Here is a 27997-nt window from a genome sequence, read left to right as displayed (position 1 = left end):
GCCTTTACATTGACATGCGGAAGTTTACAGAAATGTAGGTGATAGAACTCTGTAACCCAGAGCCCAGAGCAAATGATCCCAGACAGGTTAGTGCCTTTCCTAGACACTAACCACAGTCACAAAGTCCCCTACTTGAACTTCCTGACCTCAAAGACCACTTGGAGACCATTTTGTGTCTTGGCCTAAGTAACTGATATCTAAGTAAAACTGGCTGTGAGGGGCTGGAGAGAAAGTTCAGCAGTTAGGAGTACATAATGCGCTGGGCAGCGGTGGCGCACACCTTTAATCCCAGCACTTGGGAGGCAGAGCCAGGTGGGTCTCTGCGAGTTGGAGGCCAGCGTGGTCTACAGAGCAAGATCCAGGGCAGGAACCAAAACTATACAGAGAAACCCTGTCTTGAAAAACCAAAATTAATAAATAAATGAAATAAAATAAAGAGTACATAATGCTCCGCTGGTGTGGTGGCATATACCTTTAATCCTAACACTTGATAGGCAGAGACAGTTCAATCTCTGAGTTTAAGGCCAGACTGGTCTACAGATCGAGTTCCAGGACAGCCAAGGTGTATACTGCTCTTGCAGAGGGTCTATGTTTGGTTCCCAGCACCAACATCTGGTATTACAATTGCCTGAAACTCTATCTATTTCCAGGAGTCCTAAACCCTCTTCTGGCCTCCACAGGAAGCTTATGCAAGCAAACATACAAACAGGCATATATATATATATATATATACATACACACACATATATATATATACACACACATACATACACACATATATATATATATACATATATATAAATTATACAAACAAATTTGGCTGTTGGAGAGGCTTAAGTAAGTGGCAAGTGTTAAGCTGTGCAGGAAGAGGCTGCAAGCAGCTGGTAGGGCAAACATAGGAGACCAGTAGGACACTGGGAGGTAGTGGGCAGGCATGTGGGCATCAGGTCAGGAGCCAGGAAGCAGGGGGCTACCTACAGCTCTGAGTACTGGGGAGCTTGGGTTGGCCGCATGTGGCTTGTGTTCCATCTCTAGCATGGCAAACCTACCCCTTCAAACATACACACCAATAAGGAGAAGCATCTTTCAAGCAACTAAAATCAGGTTGAAAAAGAAAGAAAACTGACGTTTCTACTTCTGGAACAATCAAAGGAGAAACCTCTTTGTTGGATGGAATTCTAAGCATCTCACACTGCCCCCATTCAGGAGGGCACAGTAAGGACCGGCGCCTGTGCAGGACGTGCACAATAAGAGAGACCCGGCACAGTGAGAGACCATGCACCTGTGCAGGACGGGCACAGTGAGAGACCCGGCACCCTTATTCTCCAACGCTTTTCTCTTTCTCCCTGGTTTATTGGTTTTTGTTTTTCAGACAGGGTCTGACTCTGTGGCCCAGGCTGGCATCTTACTAACACCCCAGGCTGGCTTGGAACTGGAGATCCTCCTGCCTCAAACTGAGTGCCAGATTACAGGTGTGTACCAAAACAGAAAGTTGCCCTCTGCCTCTAGAAGCCATGGGAAAAATCACCAGCTGAGCATCTCCACTTAGGAATCTCTGAACACAGAGGGTTCTGAAAGACAACTGCTTGGCTTTTGTTTTAAACAACTCAGAACCCTGCACAGGGCAATCCCATAATACTCCCAAGGAACCTCCCAGCCCCCAAGTCTGGTAAACTCACATGATGGTCTGGGGGTTCTGTAGCACGCAGGCCTTTGGTCCAAATGTGGTCACTGGGCACGGTCCATGGAGAGAGCGGGTCCTCCTGTGGAGCACAGTGGGAGTAGTGTCAAAGTAGGAAGGGACAGGCAGCAAGACAGACACAGGCTATGGTATGTCAGGCCCTGTCAGTCTCTAAGAAACCCAGATGACATTAGCCCCATCATACACAGCATTCACATGGCAAGCCCAGAAGATCCTGCCCTGGTCTAGTGATGCTATGCCTGAGCTCATTGCTGCCCAGGTTCCCTGTAGCAGTACTGAGACATGGAAGCTGACCTGGACAGACTCCTGTGGACACTGATCCCAAATCAAAGAAGGCACAAGTCTAGTAACAGCCAAGAAAACACTGGCTTCACATAAGCTTAAGACCTAAGGCAGTACCTCTCAGCAGGTCTGTGGGCTATAATCGGGAGTCAAAACCTGGCACCACCCTGAATAATCTAGATGCACATGTGTCTACAGCACAGATACTAATTGAGCAACCCAGCCTTCTCTCCTTCTGAAAAGTGACCCAGCCAGTTGAGCATCCAAATGTAGGTTCACCGCAACCTGCCTTGGCTAAGGACAGCGGCAGTCAATGCTCCCTATGCTTCTAGGGGTTCAGCACAAAGACTAGAATAGTACTGTGACTTTTCTTCTGAGGTCATTCCGCTCAGGTCTCAGAGGGAGGGGGGTGTCTCACCAACCCTTCACAGCCCAAAGAGTACAACACTGAGATAGCAAGAGCAGCCTTCAAACTTTCTTTCTCCTTCAGCTGCTTGTCTCCAAACCCACAAAACCTTCCAATCCTGATGACGCAGATCAAAGACTGCTCTGCTTCTGGGGGATGGGCAGCACCCAGGGTCATGGAGCCTGGCCAGACTAGACAGCTGACAACTGGAGAGGAGTCGATTGGTTGCTGAAGACCTTGCTGCACTAAACAAGTGCTAGAGTTTTACATAAAGCTTTTTCCCTTTTCTTTCTTTTTTTTTTCAAACAGGTCCTCCTTATATAGCCCAGGCTGGCCTTAAACTTGTGATCTTCCTGCCTCAGCCTTTTAAGTGCTAAGATTACAAGTGTGAATCACCAAGCCTGGGTGATTTATATAAGCCTTTAAAAAGTTATGCATAATATCACAAATATCAACTTTTGTTAGAACTTAAAGGTTACCAGGCAGGAAATTTAGAGCTTGCAAAAGACAAGATTCAGAACTGGTACTCCCTCTATCGTTCTTGAGGGATGGGTCATGGGCAAACTCATTTGTCCCCATACTGCCCCAGGGCATCAGCCACCAGCTACAGAAGCTGCCCTGACCTACAGTCATTTTTCACAGGTTTAACATCCCTGGGACAAAAAAATATGTTATGACAAATCCACACAAACCAGAAACTAAGGCAATTTTGCCCAAAGCTGGCAGGGTACAAACATAGTGGTGAAGGCATAGGCAACAGAGGATACTCTGTGATCAGTTGTGTACCCGATGTTGGCCACCTGGCCTCTGCTGTAGCCATCTCTCACAGACAGAACTTTCTACATAAAGCCTGAAGCAGCCGCTTGTTCCTCCACTGCTACTACATAGGAGCTCTGTGAGATCATTCTATCTCACAGAAAAGATGCCATGATTTTAAAGTGGCTCCTCACTAGAAAGCCCACCTTTGCATTTCACAAATATATCCTTGTTCTGGAGTCAGTGCCAGTCTCTGGCAAGCTTCCATCTAAAACTTAATATAGTTATTGTCACTGGGAGTGAGAACACCTCCTGATGACAGTGGAACCCCATGCTTATCAGGTGACCTCCCTTGAGGCTTTATGCCACAGCATGCACATGAGACCCAATGGCCTGTATATGAGGAGCTGAGGGCTCTAGGTCACACAGTATCTCTGCTCCACCAGCATTCTTTCTTTTACTGAGCACAACAATGCTTTCCTATCAGTTTAACCCCAAGTCAGCATGGTTCTAGTTGGGTGGTTCTGTGCTGAGACAGAAAGAAAAACATAGTGTAGCCTATATTTGGCACATGCCAGTTGGTAACAAGTGCCCAGCACAAGTCTCGTGGACAGTGTTTGATCCCTTTGATAAGGTCAGCACCACTTGGGCAGTGCCCAGCTCCACCCCATGGACAAAACTAACATTAAGCAATGTTGACCTACACTGATACAGGCTGTGTCCTCTGTAAGGATCTTAATATGTCCCATCATGGCATGAGAGGAGAGGGGAGCACTCCTGATCCTACCTGAACTCCTTGGTGCTGCCCAGGGCAGGTGAGGCTGATAAGCTCCGAGACTTGGCCCGGCCCCTGATGGGATGATTGTAGCTCCAGGTCTCATCCCCATGACACGCTGAGCAGTGGTATGAGGCTGAATCAGGGCTCAATTCCTTACTCACATTCATCTTTCCTGGTTCCATTTCCATAGTTGATATGAGAAAAACACTGATGCCTTAATTTGATAAAATAAAGAAAGTCAATGTATATGAGCAGCAGTAACAAACATTCAGTGTATCCAAGGAAATGTTGGATGTGATTATCTGAATAACTGTGGTCACCTGCACAAGGCTCTCTAACAAGACCCTCAGGACATTCCCTTTGGAGGGATGGGGAAGATTCTTGAAGTCCCACCCTTCCCTGAAGATATATAAAGAAATAAACACTGCTGGGAAAAGACCATTGATATAGTTGTCTGAGTCACCTAGGCTCCTGTAAGTAACCTCAATAAACTCACTGCTGGACTTGGCTGGGACTGTCTGTCACCACCTTCTCTATCTGGGTGAACAGAAAACAGACTCCCTAAGAAAAGTCACAAGTAATAGGAAAAAAACTGCCAGGTTTCCATTTTCCAAAGTTTTTAAAAAATATGCTACTTTTACCCTAATGACAGTTAAAAACTCAGAATCCTTCTTGTTGTCATTTTTCTTCAGTGCTAGAGACTAAATCCAGGGCCTAGCACACTCTAGCTAAGTGCTCTATGACTAATATACACCTTTCACCCCTCACTGCTGTTTTTCAGTCAATCTAAAGATAGAGAAGAGTAAGGACAAAATAACCAAGACAGAGTAGTAGCATTTCTATCATAAGCCAGATAAAAGGGTCCCTGGAAGGGTGGACACAGAGCACCACATAGCAGCTCTGTGGCCAAACAAGTAAGATCAAAATGTAAAGTTGTGGTGTAGACAGCAGCACAGCAATATACTTTTCAGTCCCTAACAGTTGCAGAACAGCAGGTATGCACTGGGGTGTGCACCTACAAAGTCGACAAGGTCAGTCCAGTACCAAGAAAGTCATCAGAATTGAACTGTAGTAATTTTCAAAGAAAACTTCACATCCAAATGTCATGAAGGTACATAGTTCTGACACCATGGCTCAATTAAAATCAGGAAAAGACAAAGGAAGCAAAAGAAAAAAAAAAAGTCTCATCTATAGTTTTGAAACATTTTCCCAGCCCTCTTGAGGTCAAAGCCAGCATGAGAAGTCACATGGGCAACACCCAGATAGTGAAACCAGGCAAACACAAACTTTATTTACTTCCCTAGAACCAAGCCAGACTTTCTGAGGATGAGTGATAGTTAACTAACAAAACTGGAAAGGAATAAAATGAATTGGCCTGGCGGTGGCGGCACATGCCTTCAATCTCAGCACTTGGGAGGCAATGGCAGTCAGATCTCAGTTCCAGGCCAGCTAGGGCCACAGTGAGACTCCTGTCTCTAAAACAAAAGAACAAAGAAGGCTAGCTTTAGGGGTTGGGGATTTAGCTCAGTGGTAGAGTGTCTAGCAAGCTCAAGGCCCTGGGTTCGATCCTCAGCTCTGGGAAAAAAAAAAGAAGGCTAGCTAGCTTTGGGGACGAAAGCCCATGAAGCCAGGAGGCAGAGGCAGGAGGTTCTCTGAGTTTGAGAGAATTCTAGGACAGCCAGGGCTACAGAATACCTTGTCTTAAAAACAAACAAACAAAACTAGCAGAGACAAGCAGAGCTCTGCAAATTCCAGTTCAGCCACAGCCACATTTTATCTGCTTCAAAAACAAAACAAAAACCAAAGAGGAAAAAGAAAGAACACAAAGAGGAGCAGAGTCTGGAGAGAAACTGTAACAAACTTGTTTCAGTTAGGAGACTGAAAGAACTGGACCCTAGTTTCTTTCTGTTGTTGTGATATAACATTGACCAAAAGCACTTAAGAGGAGTGAGTTTACCTGGCTTACATATCCATAGCCAGTTCACAGTCCACCACTGAGGGAAGTCATTGCAAAAGCCTGTCGAAACTATGGAGAAAAACTGCTCACTGGCTTGTTCTCATGTGCAGCTAGCTTCCTTATATGACCACTTAGGAACACCTGCCCGCCCATGGTGTACCACCCACAATGGCCTGGTCCCTCCTATATCAATAGTCAGGACAATCCTTCACATGTCCGTAGACCAACCTGATGAGTCATTTGAGGCTAGGCTGTGTTAGGCTGATGTTAACTAGGACATATTGATAACATTTTTTGGGGGTGGGAGTATTTTTGAGATTGGTTTCCTACAGTCTAGGCCGAGCTCACACATCATTATGTTAATAAAGATCACCCTGTTGATTCTCCTATGTACTGGGATTACAGGTACTCACCCAACACTGGGCTGAACTGAGAACCTGATCAAGGTTTTTTAAAGGACTTTTAAAATTCTCTTTAAGATTTATTTTATGTATATATGTTTTGCCTATATGTATGTAAGTGCACCATGTGTATGCATACTATGTGTATGCCTAGTACCCCAGGAAGTCAGAAACAGGGCATTGGGTGCCCTGGAACTGGAGTTACAGATGGTTGTGAGCCACCATATGGGTGCTAGAAATCAAACCTAGGTCCTCTGCAAGTGCTTTTGACCCCTGAGCCATCTCTCCAGCCCCATTTCTTTTTTGAGACAAGGTCTTCACACGATAATTCAGGCTGTCCTAGAACTCATTTTTGTGAGGGCCTAAAAAATCTAGGTCAAGTCTCACTCAGTACCTGTGGCTCCTCCCAGCACCTCTCCCCCAACACACACACACACACACACACACACACACACACACACACACACACACACACACCCCTTCCAGGCTGAGCTGTGCCTCCCTTCTCCCAGCTTCTGATTGCTGTGTAAATGCCGTTTTGGCTCCTAGTCCTCCTTGCTCCTTCTCTCTTTCTCTCTGGATCGCCCCCACTCCCCTCCCTTCCCTTCTCAAGGCCTGGTCTATTCTGCTGGCCACGTTCAGTCTGGACCCTTTGTTCTCTCCCTCACGTCTACAATAAAACCCTTCAACCTCGGAGCCCTCACATCACTTTCAAACTGTCCTCTCACCTTCAGTGATCCTCCTGCTTTTGGCTTCCAAGGGTTGAGAATACAAGTGTGAGCCACCATGTCCTTAAGATGACTTTTTTTTAAACTTTTAATTTTTATTCATTTATTTATTTTTGGTTTTTCGAGACAGGGTTTCTCTGTGTAGCCCTGGCTGTCCTGGAACTCTGTAGACCAGGCTGCCTCGAACTCAGGACGCCTCTACCTCTGAAGTGTTGAGATTAAGGCAGTCACCACCATGGCCAGGCTCAAATTTTTTTTTTTTTTTTTTTAATTAGGCGAATATGTTGTATGTCTCTGTGTAGTAATGTGCATGCATGTGCAGGTGCCTATAGAAGCCAGGAGTTGGAGTCCCTAGAGCTGGAGTTACGGTGGTTGTAAACTGCCTGATATGGGTGCTAGGAACCAAATTCTGGTTCTCTACATCTTTGCAGTATTTGCTCTTAACTGCTAAGACATCTCTCTAGCCCATAAGATGGTAAAGAACCTTCAAAGAGCCTGGTATAGTGTTACATGGCTGAAATCCCAGCACTAAGGAACTAGGCAGAAGAGGAGAATCAGGTCAGCCTACTTTACATGGGAGACTATAAAAACAAAAAACAAACAAACAAACAAAACCCCAAACCTCCAGAAAGGATTGTGATGGAGAGAAACATCAGCCACAGGGCCATGATTGTAGGCAATGTGGTCAATGACAACACCCAGACCTGCTGCCCCACCTCAGAATGCCTGCAAGGGATAAAACACAAACCAACATAAATACCACAGCTTCCTGCTTAGGAACACTGATATCAAAATGTCCTCAATAACTAAAAGTGGATGAAGAGTGTGCACCCAACAAAACCCACCTTTAATAAGAAAATCACTGTACAGCAAATAGAGAACAGTGTCAACAAAAACAAATATTTTGCCATCAAAGAAGAGAAGCAGCTGGACCTGGTGACACACACCTCTAATCCAGCCTCTGGAGGCAGATGTAAGAGGATCTCTAAATTCAAGGCCAGCCTGGTCTACATAGGGAAATCCTGTCTTAAAAAAAAAAAAAAGTAAGTAAGTATATAAATCCCAGATGAAATAGTGCTGTGATCTAAATGCTTTTTCCCCCCCTAGCAGTAATGGGATTGAACCCAGGACCTCACTCATGCTAGGTACATGCTCTACCACTGCGCCATACCCCAAGCTGTTTTATTTTTTGAGACAGTCTCTCTGTTACCCACACAGGCCTTTCACTTGTAATCTTTCTTCCTCAGCTTCCAGAGCAGCTGGGCTAACAGACCTGCACCACCAAGCCCAGCACTGTACTTGAGGTTATCTTGAAGCCTTAACTACCACTGTGACTGTATTTGTCGAAGGGCCTCTGAGGAAGTGAGTCACAGGGTGGAGCCCTGATGTCCATTTAATGCCCACCACCACTACAAGGTTTCTCTCTGTAAAGCCCTGGCAGTCCTAGAACATACTCACGGAAATCTGCCTGCCTCTGGCTCCCGAGGGCTGGGATTAAAGGCATCTGCCACCAATGCCCTCATCAGTGCCTTTTAAAGAGATATCAAGAGATCTCCCTTCACTGCCCACCTCCCCCGCCCCCCACACAGGGTTTCTCTGTGAAACAGTCCTGGTTGTCCTGGAACTCACAGAGATCCTCCTGCCTCTGCTGGGATTAAAGGCTTGCAACACCACTGCCTGGCTTCCCTCCAGTTTCAAACCTGTCCACCACGAGCTGCATAGAGGTGCTCAGGAAGAGTTCTCTCCCAACGAGCTGGTACCTGATGATCTTGGACTCCAGTCTCCAGGACTGTGGGAACATAAATGTACTCCTTTGAACCACTCAGTCTGTGCTGCTTTGTTATAGTAGTCCAAACAACTAGGGCATGTATAACCATGGCAGGCAAAGCAGAAGAAAAGTCCACTGACTATGGACAAACCTCTGGAGCCCATGCTAAGGTCAAAGATAAAGGAATAGATATGGTTCTTACCCTGGCTACACTGGATACTCACCAGAGGAGATCTATAAAACAAAACAAAACCAGGCAGCAGTGGTGCATGCCTTTAATCCCAGTACTCGGGAGGCAGAGCCAGAGCCAGACGGGTCTCCGTGAGTTGGAGGCCAGCCTGGTCTACAGAGTAAGATCTAGGACAGGCACCAAAATGACACAGAGAAACCTTGTCTTGAAAAAACCAAAACCAACCAACCAACCAACCAACCAAACAAACAAACAAAAACCAGACAATTTCTATGTCCCACCTACCTAAATAAATCATCGCAATAAGGATTTGGGAGGCAGAGGCAGGCCACTGCAAATTTGAGGCCAGCTAGGTCTATGTAGCAAAGACACAGAACTGCTGGGGCTGTTGACACAGCTACTTGAAAGGACGATGACAGGTTCAAGGTTTGCCTGGGCAACAAAACTGTCTCAAAGTATAAAAAGGCTTAAGATATAGTCTAATGGTAGAGTTCCTACTTAGCACAAGGTACCACAGCTCAATTCCAATTCCAGTATTAAAAAACTGAACAGACTGTTGAGAAATGGACCTCAACCACTATTTGTGTGTTGTTATGAGTGCATATGCTCTCCGATGTACACACTAGTCTAGCCAATGGGTTTTGACAAGGTACTGAGGTGATTCAACAAGGAGAACCTTCAAGTTGTGTTAAATAGAATAGCCAGTCAAGAGAACTGAAAACTGAACTATTCCCTCGCCCCCGCCCTCTTTTTTTTTTTTTTTTTAAGTTTATTTATTATGTATACAGTGTTCTGCCTGCAGGTATAATGGCAAGCAGGCCAAAAGAGGACACTAGACCTCATCATAGATGGTTGTGAACCACCATGTGGGTCCTGAGAACTGAACTCAGGACCTCTGGAAAAGCAGCCAATGCTCTCAACCTCTGAGCCATCTCTCCAGACCCTGGACTATCTCCCCTTATCACATACAAACATTAACTCAAAATAGATTACAGATGTGTTGAATCAAACTATTAGAAGTGTTAGGAGAAAAAAAAAATCATAATGGCCTTTAAAATCTTTTACCATGTTAGGAATTAAACATAGGTAGGGCCTTATACTTGCTACGGAATACTTTACCACTGAGTTGTACTCCCAGCCTGGTGTGTGTGTGTGTGTGTGTGTGTGTGTGTGTGTGTGTGTATTTTTCCCATTTTTTGGTTTTTTGAGATAAGAGTTTCTCTGCGTAGCCCTGGCTGTCCTGGAACTTACTCTGTAGATCAGACTGTTCTTGAACTCAGAGATCCACCTGGCCTGCCTCTGGCTTCCAAGTACTGGGTTTAAAGGTGTGCACCACCACAGATTGGCCTTTTTATAACAAAACAAAAGTGTCTCATCCTGTGATCCAGGAAGTCTTGGACCCTGTAACCCTCCTGTCCTCTTGCCTATCTCCCTAGTAACCAGGATTAAAGACCTAAGTTGCCACGTCCACTTTACTTCTTATATGACAGTTAAGAAAAGGAAAGTGCATGCATATACTGACAGGTTTTTTATTTTTTGAGACAGGGCCTCACTATGTAGTTCTTCATCCTCTCGCTGTCACCAGATACCCAAATCTTAGCCTCCTTGGGGTTCAGTCCACTCCTGGACACCCACATTCAAATGTGAGGATCTAGGTTCAATCCCTTTGACCCACACTCTGAAAGGAGAAAAGGAACTCCTTTGACCTCCACGGATATGTTGTGTACATCTGAACCCAACCCTACACACAAAAACTATGTAAACAAATATAACTTTAAAAATAGAAAAGTTGGGGTTGGGGATTGAGCTCAGTGGTAGAGCACTTGTCTAGCAAGCGCAAGGCCCTGGGTTCAATCCTCAGCAGCAAAAAATAAAAAAATAGAAAATAAAAAATAGAAAAGTGCCAGGTGGTAGTGGCGCATGCCTTTAATCCCAGCACTTCTCTGTGAGTTCGAGGCCAGCCTGGGCTACCAAGTGAGTTCCAGGACAGGCTCAAAGCTACACAGAGAAATCCTGTCTCGGGAAAAAAAAAAAAAAAAATTAGAAAAGTAGCTGCTTGGTGAATCTCATGAGTTTATGTTGGCCAAGGCTTGTGTGAGTTTCTATGCCTTCTGCCAGCCTTCCTCACAGTGCCTTGTCAGGTCATTACTGGGCAGAGTGGGTGGTTGGTCAAAATGCCAGTTGACACAGAAAGACTGTGTGCTAGGGTTAAGTGTCTACACTGGCATATGAGGGTTCCCTGGGCCCTGCTCTGGATGTGGTGGGCAGCAGCACAGATCTGCTGATGGAGTCTCGGTCCCCTTGCCTGCCTGTTCTGTTCTAGTGTGAAAGCCCAAATTCACCCCATCACCATCGAGCTGATGACCAGGTGAGGGTTGATAGCACATCACACATAATGGATACCATAGGCATCTCTGAAGTTAGGGCTGAAAAGACCCTACAGTGATTCCGGGAACACCACTAACAGAATGTGGCTGGGCTCTTGCACAGCCTTCTCCTGGTCATGAGGTTAGACAGACCCTGGTACATTCTGCACTTGGCCTTTGTTCAAGCAGCTGGACAGTATGGGCTGTTGGGTCTCCCAGACTCTAGCTTTGTTTCTTGGAGATAGAGATGCAGGATGTAATACCGTCCTGACATGCAAACACATTCTGTGAGTGGACTATGGTGCTGTTCCACAGGGGGAGACTAAGACCCCATGCCAAAGTGAAAGTGCAGAGGGAGAATCATCAAGAGAATATAGTGTCACCCTACTTTGTGTCCACTGGGGTGGGACTGATAGTTTCTCAAGGCAAAAGAGAGTGGCCACCACCTGGGCTCTCAGGTTCCAATCCCGTTGGAGCCTTTAAAAAAAAAAGGAGCCAGGCAGTGGTGGTGCACGCCTTTAATCCCAGCACTCAGGAGGCACAGCCAGGTGGAACTCTGTGAGTTCGAGTCCAACCTGGTCTACAGGGTGAGTTCCAAGACAGCCAAGGCTGTTACATTGAGAAATCTTGTCTTCAAAAAACCAAAAAATGAGGGGAGGACAGGGGAACCCATGGCTGATGTGTAAAATTAAAACACAAATATAGTAATAATAATAATAATAATAATAATAATAATAATAATAATAAAAAAGAATAGGAAAAAAACCCCAAAAAATAAAAAACAAAGACTTAATTATTTTTGTGTTAGGGCATTGTGTGTGTGTACCATGTATGTACAGTTCTCACAGAGAACAGAAGAGGGTGTTGGATCCTCTGGAACTAGAGTTTACAAGTGTTAGCCACAATGTTAGTAGATGGGAAACAAACCTATTTCCTCTATAAGAGCAAAACCACTAGTCATGTACCCCCTTCCCCAAGTCTTTTTTAAAAATTACATTTGTCTGGTGTGGAGGAATGCCTTTAATTCCAGCACTGGGAGGAAGAGGCAGGTGGCTCTGTGAGTTCATGGACAACCTGGCCTATATAGTGAGTTTCAGGCCACATAGTGAAACCCTGTTTCAAAAACTAAAAATAAAAAAATAAAAAGAAGCCAGGTGGTGTTGGAACATGCCTTTAAGCCTTTAATATCAGCACCCTGGAGGTAGAAGCAAGCAGATCTCCATGAGTTCTAAGCCAGCCTGGCCTACAAAGTGAGTTCCAGAACAGCCAGAGCTGTTACATAGAGAAACCCTGTCTCGAAAAAAACAAAATAAATAGCTAAGCAGTGGTGGCCCAGGCCTTTAATCCCAGCAAGAGGCACACAGGTAGATCTCCGAGTTGGTGGCCAGCCTAGTCTACAGTGATCCAGTACAGCCAGAGCTACACAGAGAAACAATGCCTCAAGAAACTAAAACAAACAAACAAATAAATAAAAGCTAGGCCTAGTGTACACAGTGAGTTCTACAACAGCCAGAGCTAGCTACACAGAACTTGTCTCAATAAATAAATTTTAAAAAAGAGAAATACATTTATTTACTTACAAGCTTTTGCACACATGCTGACATGCTATGGTCTCTATATGGAGGTGAGAGGGTATCTTGTAAATCTGTTCTCTCTTTTATCTTGAGGGTTCCTGCGATTGAATTCAGGCTATCTGGATTGAACCATCATTCCTATTTTGTTTTGTTTCGTTTAATGCTGTAACCTTCTGTCCTCAACTTTTCTCTAGGCGACTCTTCCAAGCAAGATCTAAAAAGTACAGTGATAGGTATTGCTAGGCAAGGTCAGCAGATGCTGAAGCAGCTGGTGGAGGTGGGTACATTTGGCTAAAGCTATTGGAATTTTTTTGTTGTTGAGAAAAGGTCTCACTATGTAGCCCTGGTTGTCCTGGATAAAGCACTGGATCACCACAATGAAGTATTCATAAAGAACTTACGAAAGTAGCAAGAAGACATCAAGATGTCAATAAATACATGTATAACAGTCAGGAATCAAAAACACAGACACATACACACACACACACACACACACACACACACACACACACACACACAGAACCAACATGAGAAACATAATACATACAAGTTGTGAACTTCAAACAAATATATGTGGAGGCAATGAATGAAAAATAAAGTAAAGCTAGGTGTGTTAGTGCATACTTGTTACCCAAGCTACCCAAGCACAGAGGTAGGAAGATTGCAGACTCTGGGAAAAAAAAAAAGGAAGGAATAAAGGAAGAACAAGAAAGACAGAAGGGGGGGAAGAGACAGACAGACAGACAGACAGAGAGAGACAGAGACAGAGAAGGAAAATTAGTGAGCATAATAAGGAAATGTTTACCTTTGTTAATACTAAGTTGCAAAAAAAAAAAAAAATTCATGCTTTTTGTTCACTTCTAAGACAGGGTGTTGTGCCGGACGGTGGTGGCGCATGCCTTTAATCTCCGCACTCAGGAGGCAGAGGCAGGCAGATATCTGTGAGTATGAGGCCAGCCTGGGCTACAGAGTGAGTTCCAGGAAAGGCTCAAAGCTACACAGAGAGACTCTGTCCAAACAAACAAACAAACAAACAAAAGACAGGGTGTTGCTCTATCAACCAAGTTGGCATCACTACTGTAAGCCACGTTTGTCCAGGTCTTAGTGATTATCTTATAGCTACCTCTTTTTTTTTTTTTTTTTTTTCGTTTTTCAAGACAAGGTCCTGGTTGCACTGGAACTCACTCTATAGACCAGGCTGCCTCAAACTCAAGAGATCCATCTGCCTCTGCCTCAGAATTAAAGGTGTGCTCCACCACTGCCTGGCATCTACCTCATTTCTACAAATAAATGATACCCTGGCTAGCAGAGAGGTGGCGGAGGTGTGCTGTTTCTGGAATGGGATCACAGACCTGAAGTAGACGTTCTTGAGGCTCCACCAAGTGAGTGCAGACAGGAGACAGGTCTAGGATGCTGAGTGTTCAGGTGGTACCAACTATGTCTTAATCCAAACATTCATTTTTATGAATTTACTTGTTCTCATGCAGTAGCCTTAAGAGCATGGAAGCCATGAGTCAGGACATATGGAAAATGATAAGCAACTATAGTATGGTTTCCTGGGGCTGAAAAGTGACATCTCCTTCAGGAGGGCTAAAGCTCTATGGTAACTGATAACAGATCTAATCAAGCATAGAAAGTGGAGCCTGAGGCCATAGCCCATCATTTTGTCCTCCCAAGGCTACTCCTGGAAGTGCTGAGTTTTTGCACAGAACTTTCTCTTGCTACTGTACCAGGAAAAGGAAGATCTGAAGTAATAAAGATGCAGATAAATCCCTTCCTTATAATAAGCCACCTGCAGGGCTGGAGAGATGCCTTAGCAGTTAAAGGCACTTGCTGTTCTTCCAGAGACTTGAATTCCCTTCCTAGAACTCACATCAGGCAGCTCACAAACACCTATAACTCCAGCTCCAGGGGATCGACACCCTGTACCTGCTTCCCAGGAACTTGTACTCATGTGCACATAACCTCACACAGACACACATGCATACACATAAACACAAAATAAAATAAATCTTTAAAAAGTAAAGCCACCCAAGGCCTAGAAATGTAGTTCAGTTGGTAGAGTGCTTGTCTAGCACACACAAAGCCCTCAGAACCCCAACATCACACTAAAACAGGAAAAAGCCCAACTGGATATGGCTGGTACATGCCTGTAATGCCTGCATGCAGAGGTCATACAGCAGGACAAGAAGTTCAGTTATCCTTGGCTACACAGGGAATTAGAAACCCACTTGGGATACATGAGGTTTTGTCTAAAAACAAAGAAGAGATCAGAGAGATGGCTCAGCAGGTAAAGGCACTTAGTGCCAAGCCCAATGTCTTGAGTTTCACCCATGGAACCCACAAGGTGGAAGGAGAACACTAACTCGAAAGTTGCTTCACACATAAGCAGTAGCATGTTCATGTCCACCCCCCCATATACATTTTTTAAAAAGTAAAAGAAATCCACTTGCTTCTTTCCATTCTCCAAGTAAAGCCTAGAGTGCTTAACTATTAACTTAATCTAAACATTGCTGTTATCTGTTAGCCTTTTCTACCCAAAAAAGGGGGTGCTGGGTGGATTTCTGCTCAGTGGGACAGCATTTTGTCTACCGGATAATGTGTGAGGATCTGGGGTGGATCTATAGAACCTCAAACAAGACAAAAATCAATAAAACAGTAGCCCTGACAATTGTTTTAATAAAATAAACTCACAAAGGAGAAAAGGCAGAAACATTTTAGAATGCCACCTCCAAATGATGTTACCTGGTCAGGCAGTGTATTGGCACTGGTGGCTGTCCCAGAACACAAGATGGGGCTGGACAAGTAAGTCATAGGGAAGTGACTGCTGAGCATAAGCATGCTATAAGAAATTCCAAGGAACATGAGGACACTAAAGGCTGAGGAGAGCAATGTTGGGAGGGAAAGTGAGGTTCCTGAAGTGTGTCATCTGGCAAGATGCTTAAATTACTAAGGCAAGGATGCCACCATCAGGCCTGTGGAAACCAGCAGTGATACATGAAATAAATGAATATAGTTTTGAAAAACATTCTTCTCAAAAGCCAAACAAGTAAGTTTTGAACTGAAATAGACTGTTACCAAGTAAGAAAAATAATTTGCTATTCAGAGTAAGCCCACTGCTTGGGAGGAGAGCTGGTATGAGAGGCCGATTTTTGACCAAGGAAGGACAGACCCGGGACTGTGATGGGCATGCCGTATTCCCACAATTAAGAAAGCTGCCAGAGCACAAGACTAGTGGCCTGTTAATGTGACATCTGGGTCATGAGAGGCACCTGCCTCTAGGAACTCTTCAGGACTTTGGAATTTTCTGCAAGTACTGGCAGCAAGTTTAAAATGTGATTCTGGAGAATTCCACACTCCGCTCGTTTACAAAACGCTTAACTCACTACTTTGCACTAGTTTTGGCTTCTGAAGTTTCATATGCCCTCTCCTATTTGCTAAGGCCCCAGGAAGACCAGTGGAGCTGAGTTGGCTGCGGTGCTGCGCGCTGAACTAGTCAGGGTCAGGTACAGAACAGCCGCCTCCCTGGCTTCTCCCGGGACCCATCCCCCGGCCAGATCCTCAGATCTGTCCCACAGGTTCGTCCCCGAGACCACGCGTCATCCTGGCCGCAGCCCACACCACATTCGGACGCAGAGAGGCGCGTCAGTGCTACCAGCGTCCGGCCTCGGGCAGGTGGGCAGGGCCGGCGCAGTGACCCAGCCTCCACGGGCCTCCGGCGGCAAGTGACACCGGGCAGAGGGCGACCCAAGGCCCCGCACTCACCGTCGGCTGCCGCGCACCCGCGTGGACGTCTACATGCTGGGCCGAGCCAGCGGTCCCTGCCGCCCTACTGCTACCTGGCCCTCAGTGACCCAGCCGCCCGCCACCCCATGGCCGCTCGGTCCAGAGTCCAGGAACACCAAGCAGCAGGGCGCCGCGGCTGGCAGTGCGCAAGCGCGAGACACACGCATGCGCTGCAGAGCACGTGGGGAGGGCCGCGCAGCCGCAACTAGAGAGACAGGCTCCCAAACCTCGGGTTTCTCACACGCCTTTCTTAGGACCAGAGGGAGACCTGAAGGCAGAGGGGCGAGGCAAGGGAGGAGGCGGGGCAAAGGCTGAGCAGAAGGGGTGGGGCAAAGGAGCTGAGGCGGGGAGTAACGGAACTGGGTGTGGACGAGGGGCGGAAGCGCGGCAGCACAGGAGGGGAGGGGCCAAAGGGAGGAATTGGGGTGTTGTAGTAGAGGATTAGGAAGAGCGTAGAGGGGAGGAGACAGCGGTGGGGAGGTCAGGTCGGGAAAGGGTGGAGAGGAGAGGAAGAGCAGAGGAGTAGGCAGGGACAAACAGTGAAGGCGGAGCAGAGCGGGAGGGTGGGGCAGAGGAAGAGGAAGCAAAATAGGGAAGCGGAACACAGGCCGGAGAGGTAGCTGCTGCTTGGGCCTTTTGACCGTCTCAGCGGCCACAGAGAGAGCAACCAACACCAGATCCCTTCACGCTTTTTGCCTCCTTGCCTTGGGGTCTGATCTTCATCCCTGAGCTATGCCCCGCCCTGTTTCTGCGGGGGAGGTCTTCAGGACCTTGTGGGACAACGCGGGCAAGCTTGGTGGGAACGTGGGCTGCCCAGCAGGTTCCTGCTCCCCGGTTGTTCTTAATAACCAGGACCTCAAGTGCCAGCTGTGCCTGGGGGCGCTCACTTGGGTCTGAGGCACTTCACGTGGCCTTTCGCATTTTTCAGTCTCCAGAATTAGGGCCCGCGGTCTTAAGCCTGACGGTGAAGAACCTGACATCTGGCTGGGCATAGTGGTTCACTACTTTAATCCCAGCACTCAGACCCCAGGATCTCTAGGAATTCGAGGCCAGCCAGGGGTACCACAGTGAGATCCTGTCTCGGGGGAAAAATATTCTGATAGTTGAGAGGTGACAGTGTACCTCATCCACAGCTTCAAGGGAGGGAAGAAGGGAGGCCCAGAAAAAGGTCACTGGAGCTGACTTGGTAACTGGTAACTGGTCCAGGGGTATGCTGAACTGGATACCCAGTTCACAACCAGGCCTTAGAACATCAGCGGTGTGGATAGTGCACCGGTAGGTGTTTTGTAGTCTCATAACTCCCACCACCATGGCTTTCAGATGTTCACTCTATGCTCCATTTGGCAGGACTTGGCACTCTTGGCTTTGCCCTTGCTGTACAGCCCAATCTCCAGGCTTCCCCACAGCCCCAATACCTGCTGCAGTCAGGATGTTCTCTGGTCAGGACTTCTGAGATCTGTGTCATGTCCTTCCAAAAAGCACAGATCAGTGCACAGTAGAGACCCAAAATTGAGGGTAGGGAGGATGACAGAAATTTGAGGGGATTTCTTAAGTTTTGTAACTTCCTCATGTGTTTTGTAAGCCCAGCTCCTTCCTCAGAGTGAGCACCAGCCACACCCACTGAACTGTCCTTTTGGGTTATTATTGTTTTATACTATAATACTCAATTGGTTATCTAGTGGTATATTCCAGGCTCACAGCCAGTCTTGGAAAGACTTCCAGAGTGTGAGTAATCATCTGCAAAGGATCCAGCCTGTGGTTTGCAGTCCAAGGTCAAACAGCAAGAAACCTTTCTGTGTACACTTAAATAAAAATATCAGGTGTCCAGTGGTTGCTAGGGACACTCTTTGTCTACAGTGGGGCGAAGGATTTGGACTGTGCAGGTGGCTTCCCCATTTCAGAGGAAGGAACAAAGCTGACATTGTGCACTTAGTGGGCCCTACCAAACCCAGGAGGAGGGGCGGGGGTTGGGGATTTAGCTTAGTGGTAGAGCGCTTGCCTAGCAAGCACAAGGCCCTGGGTTCGGTCCTCAGCTCTGGAGAAAAAAAAAAAAAAAAATTCCTGTAGCCTCCAAACTCAGGAGGACTCAGGAACCAAGTACTCATTCTGACCACAGGGCTGATGATACTACCTAGTCAATGGCTGGGAATGGCCAGAGGGTACTCAAGATTCCCAGTGTTTAATTTGGTCTGGCTTCAAAGTAGATCAAAGGCCACATGGGGTGAGGTGTCAGGAAGAAATCAAGGCAATTATACACATTTTTGCTTCAAGCCTCCAACACCAGGACCTCCCCTCTTCTAAGGGTTATATAAGGGAAAGGAAGAACGGGGACAGGAAGATTCAGAAGTATGATGTGAGGAAGTAAGTAAAGAGGATGGGCAAATATGGAGGTGGCTCCCTTTACAGGCCAACAGAATTGGAATCCTACTGCCACAGAGGGATAATTTCCTATGCTGGAAGAAAATGGAGGGACACATTGAAAGTGGGCCTAAGATGCAGTAGCCATTCAGCTGCCTGTGTGAACTTGGAAGAGGTGTACTTACACCATGGGCAGCAGGCTGGGTGACTACACACAGGGCAGTCTGGCACTTCCAGTCACCCTTCAAGGCATGTGCAGTATTTAATGGTGAATGCTAGCTGTGAAAACTGGAGCATTCCACCTGGTCTTAAAAGACTTGTGCCTCGGGCCTTTCTTTGTATGCTGTTCAGCCAGTGGCTGTTTAACAAGTGGGCATGCTTTGAATGACCGCTTGCTAAAAAATGGGCAGTGGCCTTGATGCTGGCTGAGAATCAACTTCCAGCCCTCTGAGGCAGACAGACCTGCCCTAGTTCCATTGGGCCTGCTGGCAATCAGTGTAGAAGCAGGTTACGATATGGATTCTCAAAGACAGAAAGAAGGTAGTGTTCGGAGTATGGTCAACCTCACCAATATTTCCATCCAATTCAGAAAAAACCTCAAATGCAGCTGGGCGGTGGTGGCACATGCCTGTAATCCCAGCACTTGGGAGGCAGAGGCAGGTGGATCTCTGTGAGTTCGAAGCCAGCCTGGTCTACAAAGTGAGTTCCAAGACAGCCTCCAAAGCTACAGAGAGAAACCCTGTCTTGAAAAAACAAACAAACAAACCCTCAAATGCCCTGTACTCTTCTCAGTGGGGGTTGAGGTAGATAAAAGCTTGCAGCAAAGGGTTTTTGTCTCTGAAGAGTATTTATTTCAGGGAGACTGGGGTAGGATTAAGCTAGGCAAACCCATCTGCTCAGCCTGCCAATCACTCCACAGCTTGCAACATTAGAGGAGTCTCTTCTGAAGGGGGCACTACTGACCCTGGGTGGATTGATTTTTCTTACCACCACCAAAGGGGGCTTGGCCCAGTCAGTAGATAGGGCATCTAAGGCGGAAAATTAGTTATCTTTCCTTTAAAAAAAAAGATATTCGCCAGGCTGTGGTGGCGCGTGCCTTTAATCCCAGCACTCGGGAGGCAGAGCCAGGCGGATCTCGGTGAGTTTGAGTCCAGCCTGGGCTACCATGTGAGTTCCAGGAAAGGCGCAAAGCTACACAGAAAAACCCTGTCTTGAAAAACAAAAACAAAAAAGATTCTTAGCTGGGCGGACAGTGGTGGTGCACGCCTTTAATCCCAGCACTCGGGAGGCAGAGCCAGGTGGATCTTTGTGAGTTCGAGGCCAGCCTGGTCTACAGAGTGAGATCCAGGAAAGGCACAAAGCTACACATAGAAACCCTGCCTTGAAAAATAAAAAAAATAAAAAAGATTCTCAGAGATGGCTCAGAGGTCAAGAGCAATGACTGCTCTTCCAGAGGTCCTGAGTTCAATTCCCAGCAACCACTTGGTGGCTCACAACCATCTGTAATGAGATCTGGCGCCCTCTTCTGCATACATAATGAATAAATTTAAATTATTATTTTATGTGCATTGGTATCTTGCCTGCATGTATGTCTGTGTGATGTGTTGGATCCACTGGAAATGAAGTTACAGTGATGAGCTGCCACGTGGGTGCAGGGAATTGAACCAGGGTCCTCTGGAGGAGCAGCTAGTACTATTGCTGAAGCCATCTTTCCAGCCCATCTCTTATAATCTTAAAACTTACTTAATAGAAAAAATTGTCATTCAGCCCAGAAGTAGGCATTTTAGTAAAAGCACCCCAAGCTTTACTTCCAACATCTCTGAGGTTGATATTCACTCCTTCAAAATGTAGTGGTCTTTGCTGAATGAGAAGGAAATGCTGCTTAGTCAGAAGGAAAGAGTGTATTTGGAGGGGGAGACCCTCAGATATTTTAGTGTGGAAATAGGAAGAGGAAGCCAAAGAAGCTGGTTGGTAGAGGCCAAAGGAGGAGATGGCAGACAGGGCCCAGATCTGAGGGGAGAAAGCCACTTGTCCTAGAAAACACATGGTTCTTCAAGGCCTGAGATGTGTATGAACCAGCTTATAGGAACCTCTCAGGAATGCTCCCTCTCCACCTTTTTTGGCATAGGTTTTTCTCTACTATATTGCTTTGGCTGTTCTGAAACTTATTAAGTAAACCAGGCTTGTCTCAAACTCAAAGAATGCCACCAGCTTCTGTATCCTGAGTGTTAGGATTAAAGGTGTGTGCTACCATACTCAGCCTGAGCTGATGATACTTTTTTTTTTTTTTTTTCTTCAGAGCTGAGGACTGAACCCAGGGCCTTGCGCTTGCTAGGCAAATGCTCTACCACTGAGCTTAATCCCCAACCCCCCGATGATACTTTTATAGTGGTTTCTCATGATGTTATATAACTTTGAGTCACCAGTTGGGGCATGTGGCTACCTCCACACATTGAAACTACCATCAAATAATCATCACACCAGAATCCCTCATGTCAAACTGCTTTATTACATCTTAAATAACAGTACAGTTTAATATAGTATCTATCTTGCATCCAGCCTCCTTGCAGTACACTGACTTTAAAATTAAATACAAAAGGTGAAAAGGGTACAGGGTGCAGAGAGCTCTACAGAGTTGTTTGGTAGGAAGAGAAGGGGCTTCGCTGTGTTCTCTTTGCCAGGTCCAGGCCTACTGCAGTCACAGCACAGTTTTGTACAGGACACTGCAGAAAACAGAAAGGCGAAGCCACTACTGCTATGAGGGGTGCGGGATACAGGGGGAGGGGAGGGCCCACAGAACACTGCTGTCCAAACGCTGCTGTTGAACATGGCTTGAGATGATAACCACGAAGATCTGCATGGTGTAAAAATTGTTGCCTCGGATGCAAACGGCTGTTCCATGGAGGCAGGCTTCCAGGAAGTGGCAAAGAGGCAGCAGAGCAGCTTTCCCCTCCCCTCCTGAATCCAACAGCAATCATTCCCAACAGGACTATTTGTTTCGTTTTTTAAAGTAAAGAAAACAGTGACTTATCCCACTACTCAAGCGTGTAAAGCGCTTGCTGCTTCTGATATGTGTGCAGAGTAGCAACAGTAATGGACAAAGCCGCCACGGTTACAACTTGAAGAGGTTATTTCTTAAAAGAAAAAGAACATCTAAGGACTGAGTCCTATATGCACTTTAGAGCATTTCTACAGCATGCGATTCTAAGAGTAAACCCACCCAATATGGCAAACAATCAAATTGTTTAAAATTTAACTTAGAAAGTCTGAGATCATTATTTTCAAAACATTGATTTGTACATGGTTTCATACACAAAAAACGAACCGACTATCCAAGCACAGGACAGGCACCTCTCTGGAGAACAGGTCTCTGACAGCAGGGGCAGGACGGCTATTGTCACATGACAACAAACTTCCCTCCAACTTCACAGGAAACCCAAGGAAAGAGCAGAAACTAGACAGTGAGGAGGACAAGCCAGGAGGGAAGAGTGCTGGGAATAAGTTTACTGCTGAGCAAAGGGGAAGGATTCCAATAAAGCATTCGTGGCCATCACAACATGTGCTTGGCTACTTTGCTTCTGGATTTTTTTCTTCCACTATGCTATGTTTGTACGAAACAGTCATCTGTGACATGAGACAAAAAAAAAAAAAAAAAGGCCAGGGACAAAACTCCATCACTGACAAATCAGAGACTATCATGGGCTCTGGTTCTCTTAATTACTGAACATAAAGGAATATATTTAAGAAAGAAGTGTTATAACCTGCTACAAATGACTCATATTTAGAAACAATTACAGATAAAGTCTTCAACTTGTTTTTCATGAATGCCACAGAACAGGATCACTAATCTAAAAGCAAATGAACTAGTAAAGAGGCGTGTCTCTCTCACAATCACACTCAGGGTTACCTTCTGGTTAACATTTTTATTGTAGTATTTCCTTTTAAAATTTACCCAAGACAAAAAAAAGAAAACAAAGACAATGGCCCCGAAAGGAATGCACAATTTGTTTTAGTTTACAGCACAGAGATCCTTCTCTTAATGGGAGTTGTGCTCTTGGTTTCAGCAATAAGTGAAGGAAAAAAGATCTTGCCCTTTTGAAGTTCTGAGGGGAGGTGTGGGTGTCCACGTTAGTATGGTTGGATAGGATATGCTATCACTGTAACGCTTCAAGGTTGGAATGGTCTTCCAGTCACCATGGTATCCACCTGTTGTAAACAGAGCTTGGGGTCAGTGCATAAGAAAAAAAATCTGAGCTCTTCCCACTGTTCTCTCTTGGGATCACAACCATCACTTTACTTACTATAATACCAGACTAACAACATATCTCTGTTAATCTACAATCCATGCAACAAAAGTTCAGGCCCTGAGAAATATATTCAATTCCACTAATGGGTAACTCCATTACCTACTGACCTTAGTTCCAGATCTTGAGGAAGCTGTCCCAGGACCCTGTTGCCACAGCCATGCCATCATCAGTTACCCCCAAGCAGCTGACGCGGTTGTCGTGTCCAGCTAAAACACCTGGGAACAAACACATGTGACGTTGTGACAAGAGCAGGATGGCTCATGCTGACACACAACACTCCAAGACTCTGCTACAGCTAACACCCAAGAGAGCAAGGGAAGGACACCACGCAGGAAGGTTTTGTCCAAGTAAAAAAAAATTATATTTTAAATAATTTATCTTTGTGTGCATTGGTGTTTTGCCTGTATGTATGTCTTCTGTGTGAGGGTGTCAGATCTTGGAATTACGGACAGTTGTTAGCTGCCATATGGGTGCTGGGAATTGAACCCAGGTCCTCTGGAAGAATAGTCAGTTCTCTTAACTGAGCCTTCTCTCCAGCCCCGCCAAGCAAAAATTATCCTTAGGTCCATGGCCGAATCTGTTAAGAAAGCAACCAACCATAACATGTTCTAACGAGAACATGGACTTAAGGTGACATGCACAGGCATGCATATCCATACAAATGCAGAGTAAGAAACGCAGACCCCCTGTGTTAACTTATGTACACTCACAGAAGCTTAAAAATCACAGAGAGCCTGGCATAGTAGTGGCATATGCCTTTAATCCCTGCACCCAGGAAACAGAGGCAGAGGCAGAGGCAGATGATCTGTGAGTTTGAGGCCAATCTAGTCTACAAAGCTACTTCCCTGGCCAGCCATGGGAAAAAATCCTGTCTCAAACAAAACAAAATCAGAGTACAAACTACAGTTAGGAATCCATCCATAGGGGTTGGGGATTTAGCTCAGTGGTAGAGCGCTTGCCTAGCAAAAAAAAGAACCCATCCATGTCTCAGTGCCTAAGAATACTCTTGCAAAGGGCCTAAATTTGGGTCCCAGCACCCACATGGTGGGTCACAACTACCTGCTGTAACTCCAGTTCCAGGGATCCAACACCCCATTTTCAACCTCTGTAGGTACTAGGCACTCATGTGGTACACTACGGCAAAACACTCATGTGCATAAAATAAATAAATCTTAAAAAAAAAAAAAAAAAAAAAAAAAATCTAAAAATCTCAGAGCAATTGACCACATGAGTACACAGTGCCTAAAACTGATTATCACGAAGCAAACTACTTGCCAAGATAATCGTTCCACCAGAAGGGTTTGAACGTCAGAAACAATGTCAAATTCCTATCTTTATTGATGTCCCAACTAAGCACAAGGGCCAGAGGGCTCTTTGCCGTTCAGTGTTGACTTCCCTGGTCCATAATGCTAAAGGAAAGAATTATTATTTTGAGACAAGGCCTATGTAGCCCTGGCTATTCCTGAATTCAGAGATTCACCAGCAGCAGCAGCAGCAGCAGCTGCAGCAGCAGCAGCAGCAGCAGCAGCAGCAGCAGCAGCAGCAGCAGCAGCAGCAGCAGCACCACCACCACCACCACCACCACCACCACATGGGGAAAAAAGGAATCAAATTAGTGCCCAAGAACACAAAAAGGTCATGTGGTCACTGACCTGCTCTGTCGGCTTTGAGTGCATCCCAGACATTGCAGTTGAAGTCGTCGTACCCAGCAAGGAGAAGTCGGCCACTCTTGGAGAAGGAAACAGATGTGATCCCACAGATGATGTTGTCATGAGAGTAGGTCATGAGCTCCTGGTCTGCACGGAGGTCAAACAGCCTGCACGTAGCATCGTCTGAGCCAGTGGCAAAGGCATTGCCATTGGGAAAGAACTAGAAAGAGAAGGCAAATCAAGACACCCGTAAGCATTAAGGCCTGGAACAGAGGCCAGCTGATACAATACTTGCCTAACATGGGGAAGCCCTGGAGGGGGTATGGAAAAGTATAGTGGGCCCTGTCTGTAAGTGAGCATGGAATGGGGCATACAGTCATTAGGGCATCAGGAACACAGTGAATTCAAGGTCAACTTGAAGTACATATCAAGTTCTAGCCCATATACTGACAAAATAAATAAATAATAAGAAATGATGTTAATACAATTAGTGGCCTGGCTGCCGTGGAAAGAAAAACAGGTTGAGGTTCCAGCAAGAACAAGGGTTGGCATCAAAGAATGAATGGGGCATGCACCAAGGGAGTACTGACACAGTGCTCATAGACTGTCACTGTCACCAAGGTAGACATCAGTACAGAGAAGCCATGAGGGGTTGGGGATTTAGCTCAGCGGTAGAGCACTTGCCTAGCAAGTGCAAGTCCCTGGGTTGGTCCTCAGCCCTAGAAAAACAAAAAACAAAAAACAGAGAAGCCATGAAAATGAGCCACTGCTAAAGGGCTTCTGTTCCCTTGCCACTAGCTGTCAGGAGAGACTTGTGAAGGAAGGAACAAATCCCTGTTCCAGCTAACCAGACTCATCCCTTGAGGAGGTGCTAGCAAGAAAGCAGGCTTTCAATTTGCCAACCCCTGGCTAGCAGAGGATATACTCATGTATTCAGGCTCTAAACTAACACTCACTCTAAGGAAAGGAGCAGAGCTAGCACCCAGTAGATCATCAATGTCTGAAACAATGCACAGCACAGAATTCAGCTGGCCTCTAGAGGTCAAGTCAGTGCTTCAATTTGGTCTGTGACTCTGGTTGTATTTGCAAAGCAAAGGACAAACCAGGTATGGTAGCAAAGCCCTGTAATCTCGGGGCTGGGGAGGACTTTAAAGTTCCAGATCAGTCTGTGTTGTATTACTAGACCTTGTCTCAAAATAAACACAAACTAAAAAACAAAACAAAACAAAAAAAACCTGACCAAATAAACAAAACAAAACAAAAACCTAAAAAATGTTTTTTAAAAAGGAAGGGACTAGAGAGATAGCTTTAAGAGCATTTGATTCTTGCTGAGGACAAAAGTCTGGTTCCTAGTATTCACATCATGTGGTTCCTAACAGCTTATTAACTCCAGCTCCAGGGTATCCAATATCCTTGTATGGACTCTGTGGGCACCTGCAGTCACAAATGCACATACTGACATACATACATTTAAAAATACTTATTTTACTTACTTTTTTTTTCTTCCAGAGCGGAGGACTGAACCCAGGGCCTTGCGCTTGCTAGGCAAGTGCTCTACCGCTGAGCTAAATCCAACCCCTATTTCACTTATTTTTATGTGTACATCACATGGGTGAAAATTCCTTGGGACTTGAGTTACAGATTGTTGTGAGCTACCATGTGGGTGCTAGGAATCAAACCCAGATCTTCTGAAGAGCAGCCAGCACTCGTAACTGCTTTTAAGGCATCTGTGGTGGTTGGAATGAGAATGGTCCCCACAGGCGCATAGGTTTGAGTACTTGGTCACTGGTGGAACCAGTCTGGGAGGGATTGGAAGGTGGGGCCATTGTTGGAGGTTCAAGGTTTCAAAAGCCTAAGTCATTCCTAGTTAGCCTTCTCTCTCTCCCTCTCCACCTCGTGGTTGTATCTCAGGATGTAAACTCTCAGCTACTTTTCCAGCACCATGCTTGCCTGCATACTACCATGGTCCCCAACATAATGGTCATGGACTCACCCTCTGAAATTGCAAGCCTCCATTAAATGCTTTTTTTTTTTTTCTGTAAAAAGCCATGATCGTGGTGTTTTACCAAAGCAACAAATAGAAAAGTAACTAAGATATCTATCTCTCTAGTCCCTAAAAAACAAACCTTTTTTTTTTTTTTTTTTTTTGGTTTTTCGAGACAGAGTTTCTCTGTGTAGCTTTGCGCCTTTTCCTGGAACTCACTTGGTAGCCCAGGCTGGCCTCAAACTCACAGAGATCCGCCTGGCTCTACCTCCCAAGTGCTGGGATTAAAGGCGTGTGCCACCACCGCCCAGCTAATAATAATTTTAAAAAGGTAAGATCTCATATAGATACAGATACAATTTAAACTCACACATATGGCATTGATGTCAGACTCGTGTCCTGTAAAGGTCTGCCGGCACATCCCTTCTCGGACATCCCAGAGCTTGGCTGAAGCATCACAAGCACCAGAGACAAACAGTCTGGTGTCAGGAGCGAGAGACAGGCTCATGACATCTCCAGTGTGTCCAGTAAATGTCGTTGTCTGCTGGCCAGTCTCAATGTCCCACAGGGCACTGGAGCAAATGACAATAAGGTATCAGTCACACATCTGGGACCACCAGCCACCTACAACAATATCCTTCAAACTACCCAGGATCACCACTGATGACCCTTGTGCCATTGTGAAGATAAATTAACTTCTGTAATAAGATTTTATTCAGGAAAAACAAAGCAAAGAAACAACTAAATAGATAAGCATATGGGATATGCAGCAGAACTGCTGTTTCCAGGTCACTTCACACCAGCACAGGGGCTACTGTCCTTTCATTGCAGGGCATGTGAGTTTATCACACATACACATATTCATGGGCAGTTTGTGGGGGCAGCAGAAAGTGCTAAGGCCTGAAAGAGAAGAGCCTGTTTGACTTGTAGTATTTCCTTTATGCCCTCATTCCAGGAAAAAACGTTAGTTAAATAAATGGCTCAGAGTAACTGTGATGCCCAAAC

The 27997-nt window shown here is 45.8% G+C and overlaps 2 protein-coding genes across 3 annotated transcripts in view; both read right to left on the bottom strand.

The window, feature by feature from the left end:
* Nadk (NAD kinase) overlaps positions 1-16856 on the bottom strand; it is a 26305-nt gene extending 9449 nt beyond the window's left edge. Inside the window, exons 1-3 of the mRNA XM_036179091.1 lie at positions 16674-16856; positions 3934-4138; positions 1680-1763 (exon numbers count right to left, since the gene is read on the bottom strand). Of these exons, the coding sequence (XP_036034984.1) occupies positions 1680-1763; positions 3934-4112 (263 nt within the window). The 5' untranslated portion in view covers positions 4113-4138; positions 16674-16856. The remainder of the gene's footprint in view (positions 1-1679; positions 1764-3933; positions 4139-16673) is intronic.
* Positions 16857-21538: 4682 nt separating this feature from the next.
* Positions 21539-27997, bottom strand: part of Gnb1 (G protein subunit beta 1) — a 64882-nt gene continuing 58423 nt past the window's right edge. For both annotated transcript variants that reach the window (XM_036178384.1, XM_036178385.1), the window contains 4 exons: positions 27363-27564; positions 25012-25228; positions 23467-23574; positions 21539-23258 (listed from right to left, as the gene is read on the bottom strand). In XM_036178384.1, the coding sequence (XP_036034277.1) occupies positions 23468-23574; positions 25012-25228; positions 27363-27564 (526 nt within the window). In that variant the 3' untranslated portion in view covers positions 21539-23258; position 23467. The remainder of the gene's footprint in view (positions 23259-23466; positions 23575-25011; positions 25229-27362; positions 27565-27997) is intronic.

Source organism: Onychomys torridus, chromosome 2 (assembly GCF_903995425.1).
Source record: "Onychomys torridus chromosome 2, mOncTor1.1, whole genome shotgun sequence".
In the NCBI taxonomy this organism is placed as follows: Eukaryota; Metazoa; Chordata; class Mammalia; order Rodentia; family Cricetidae; genus Onychomys; species Onychomys torridus.
The sequence above is the reverse complement of the archived record's forward strand: the minus strand, read 5'-3'. Positions and strand labels throughout refer to the sequence as shown.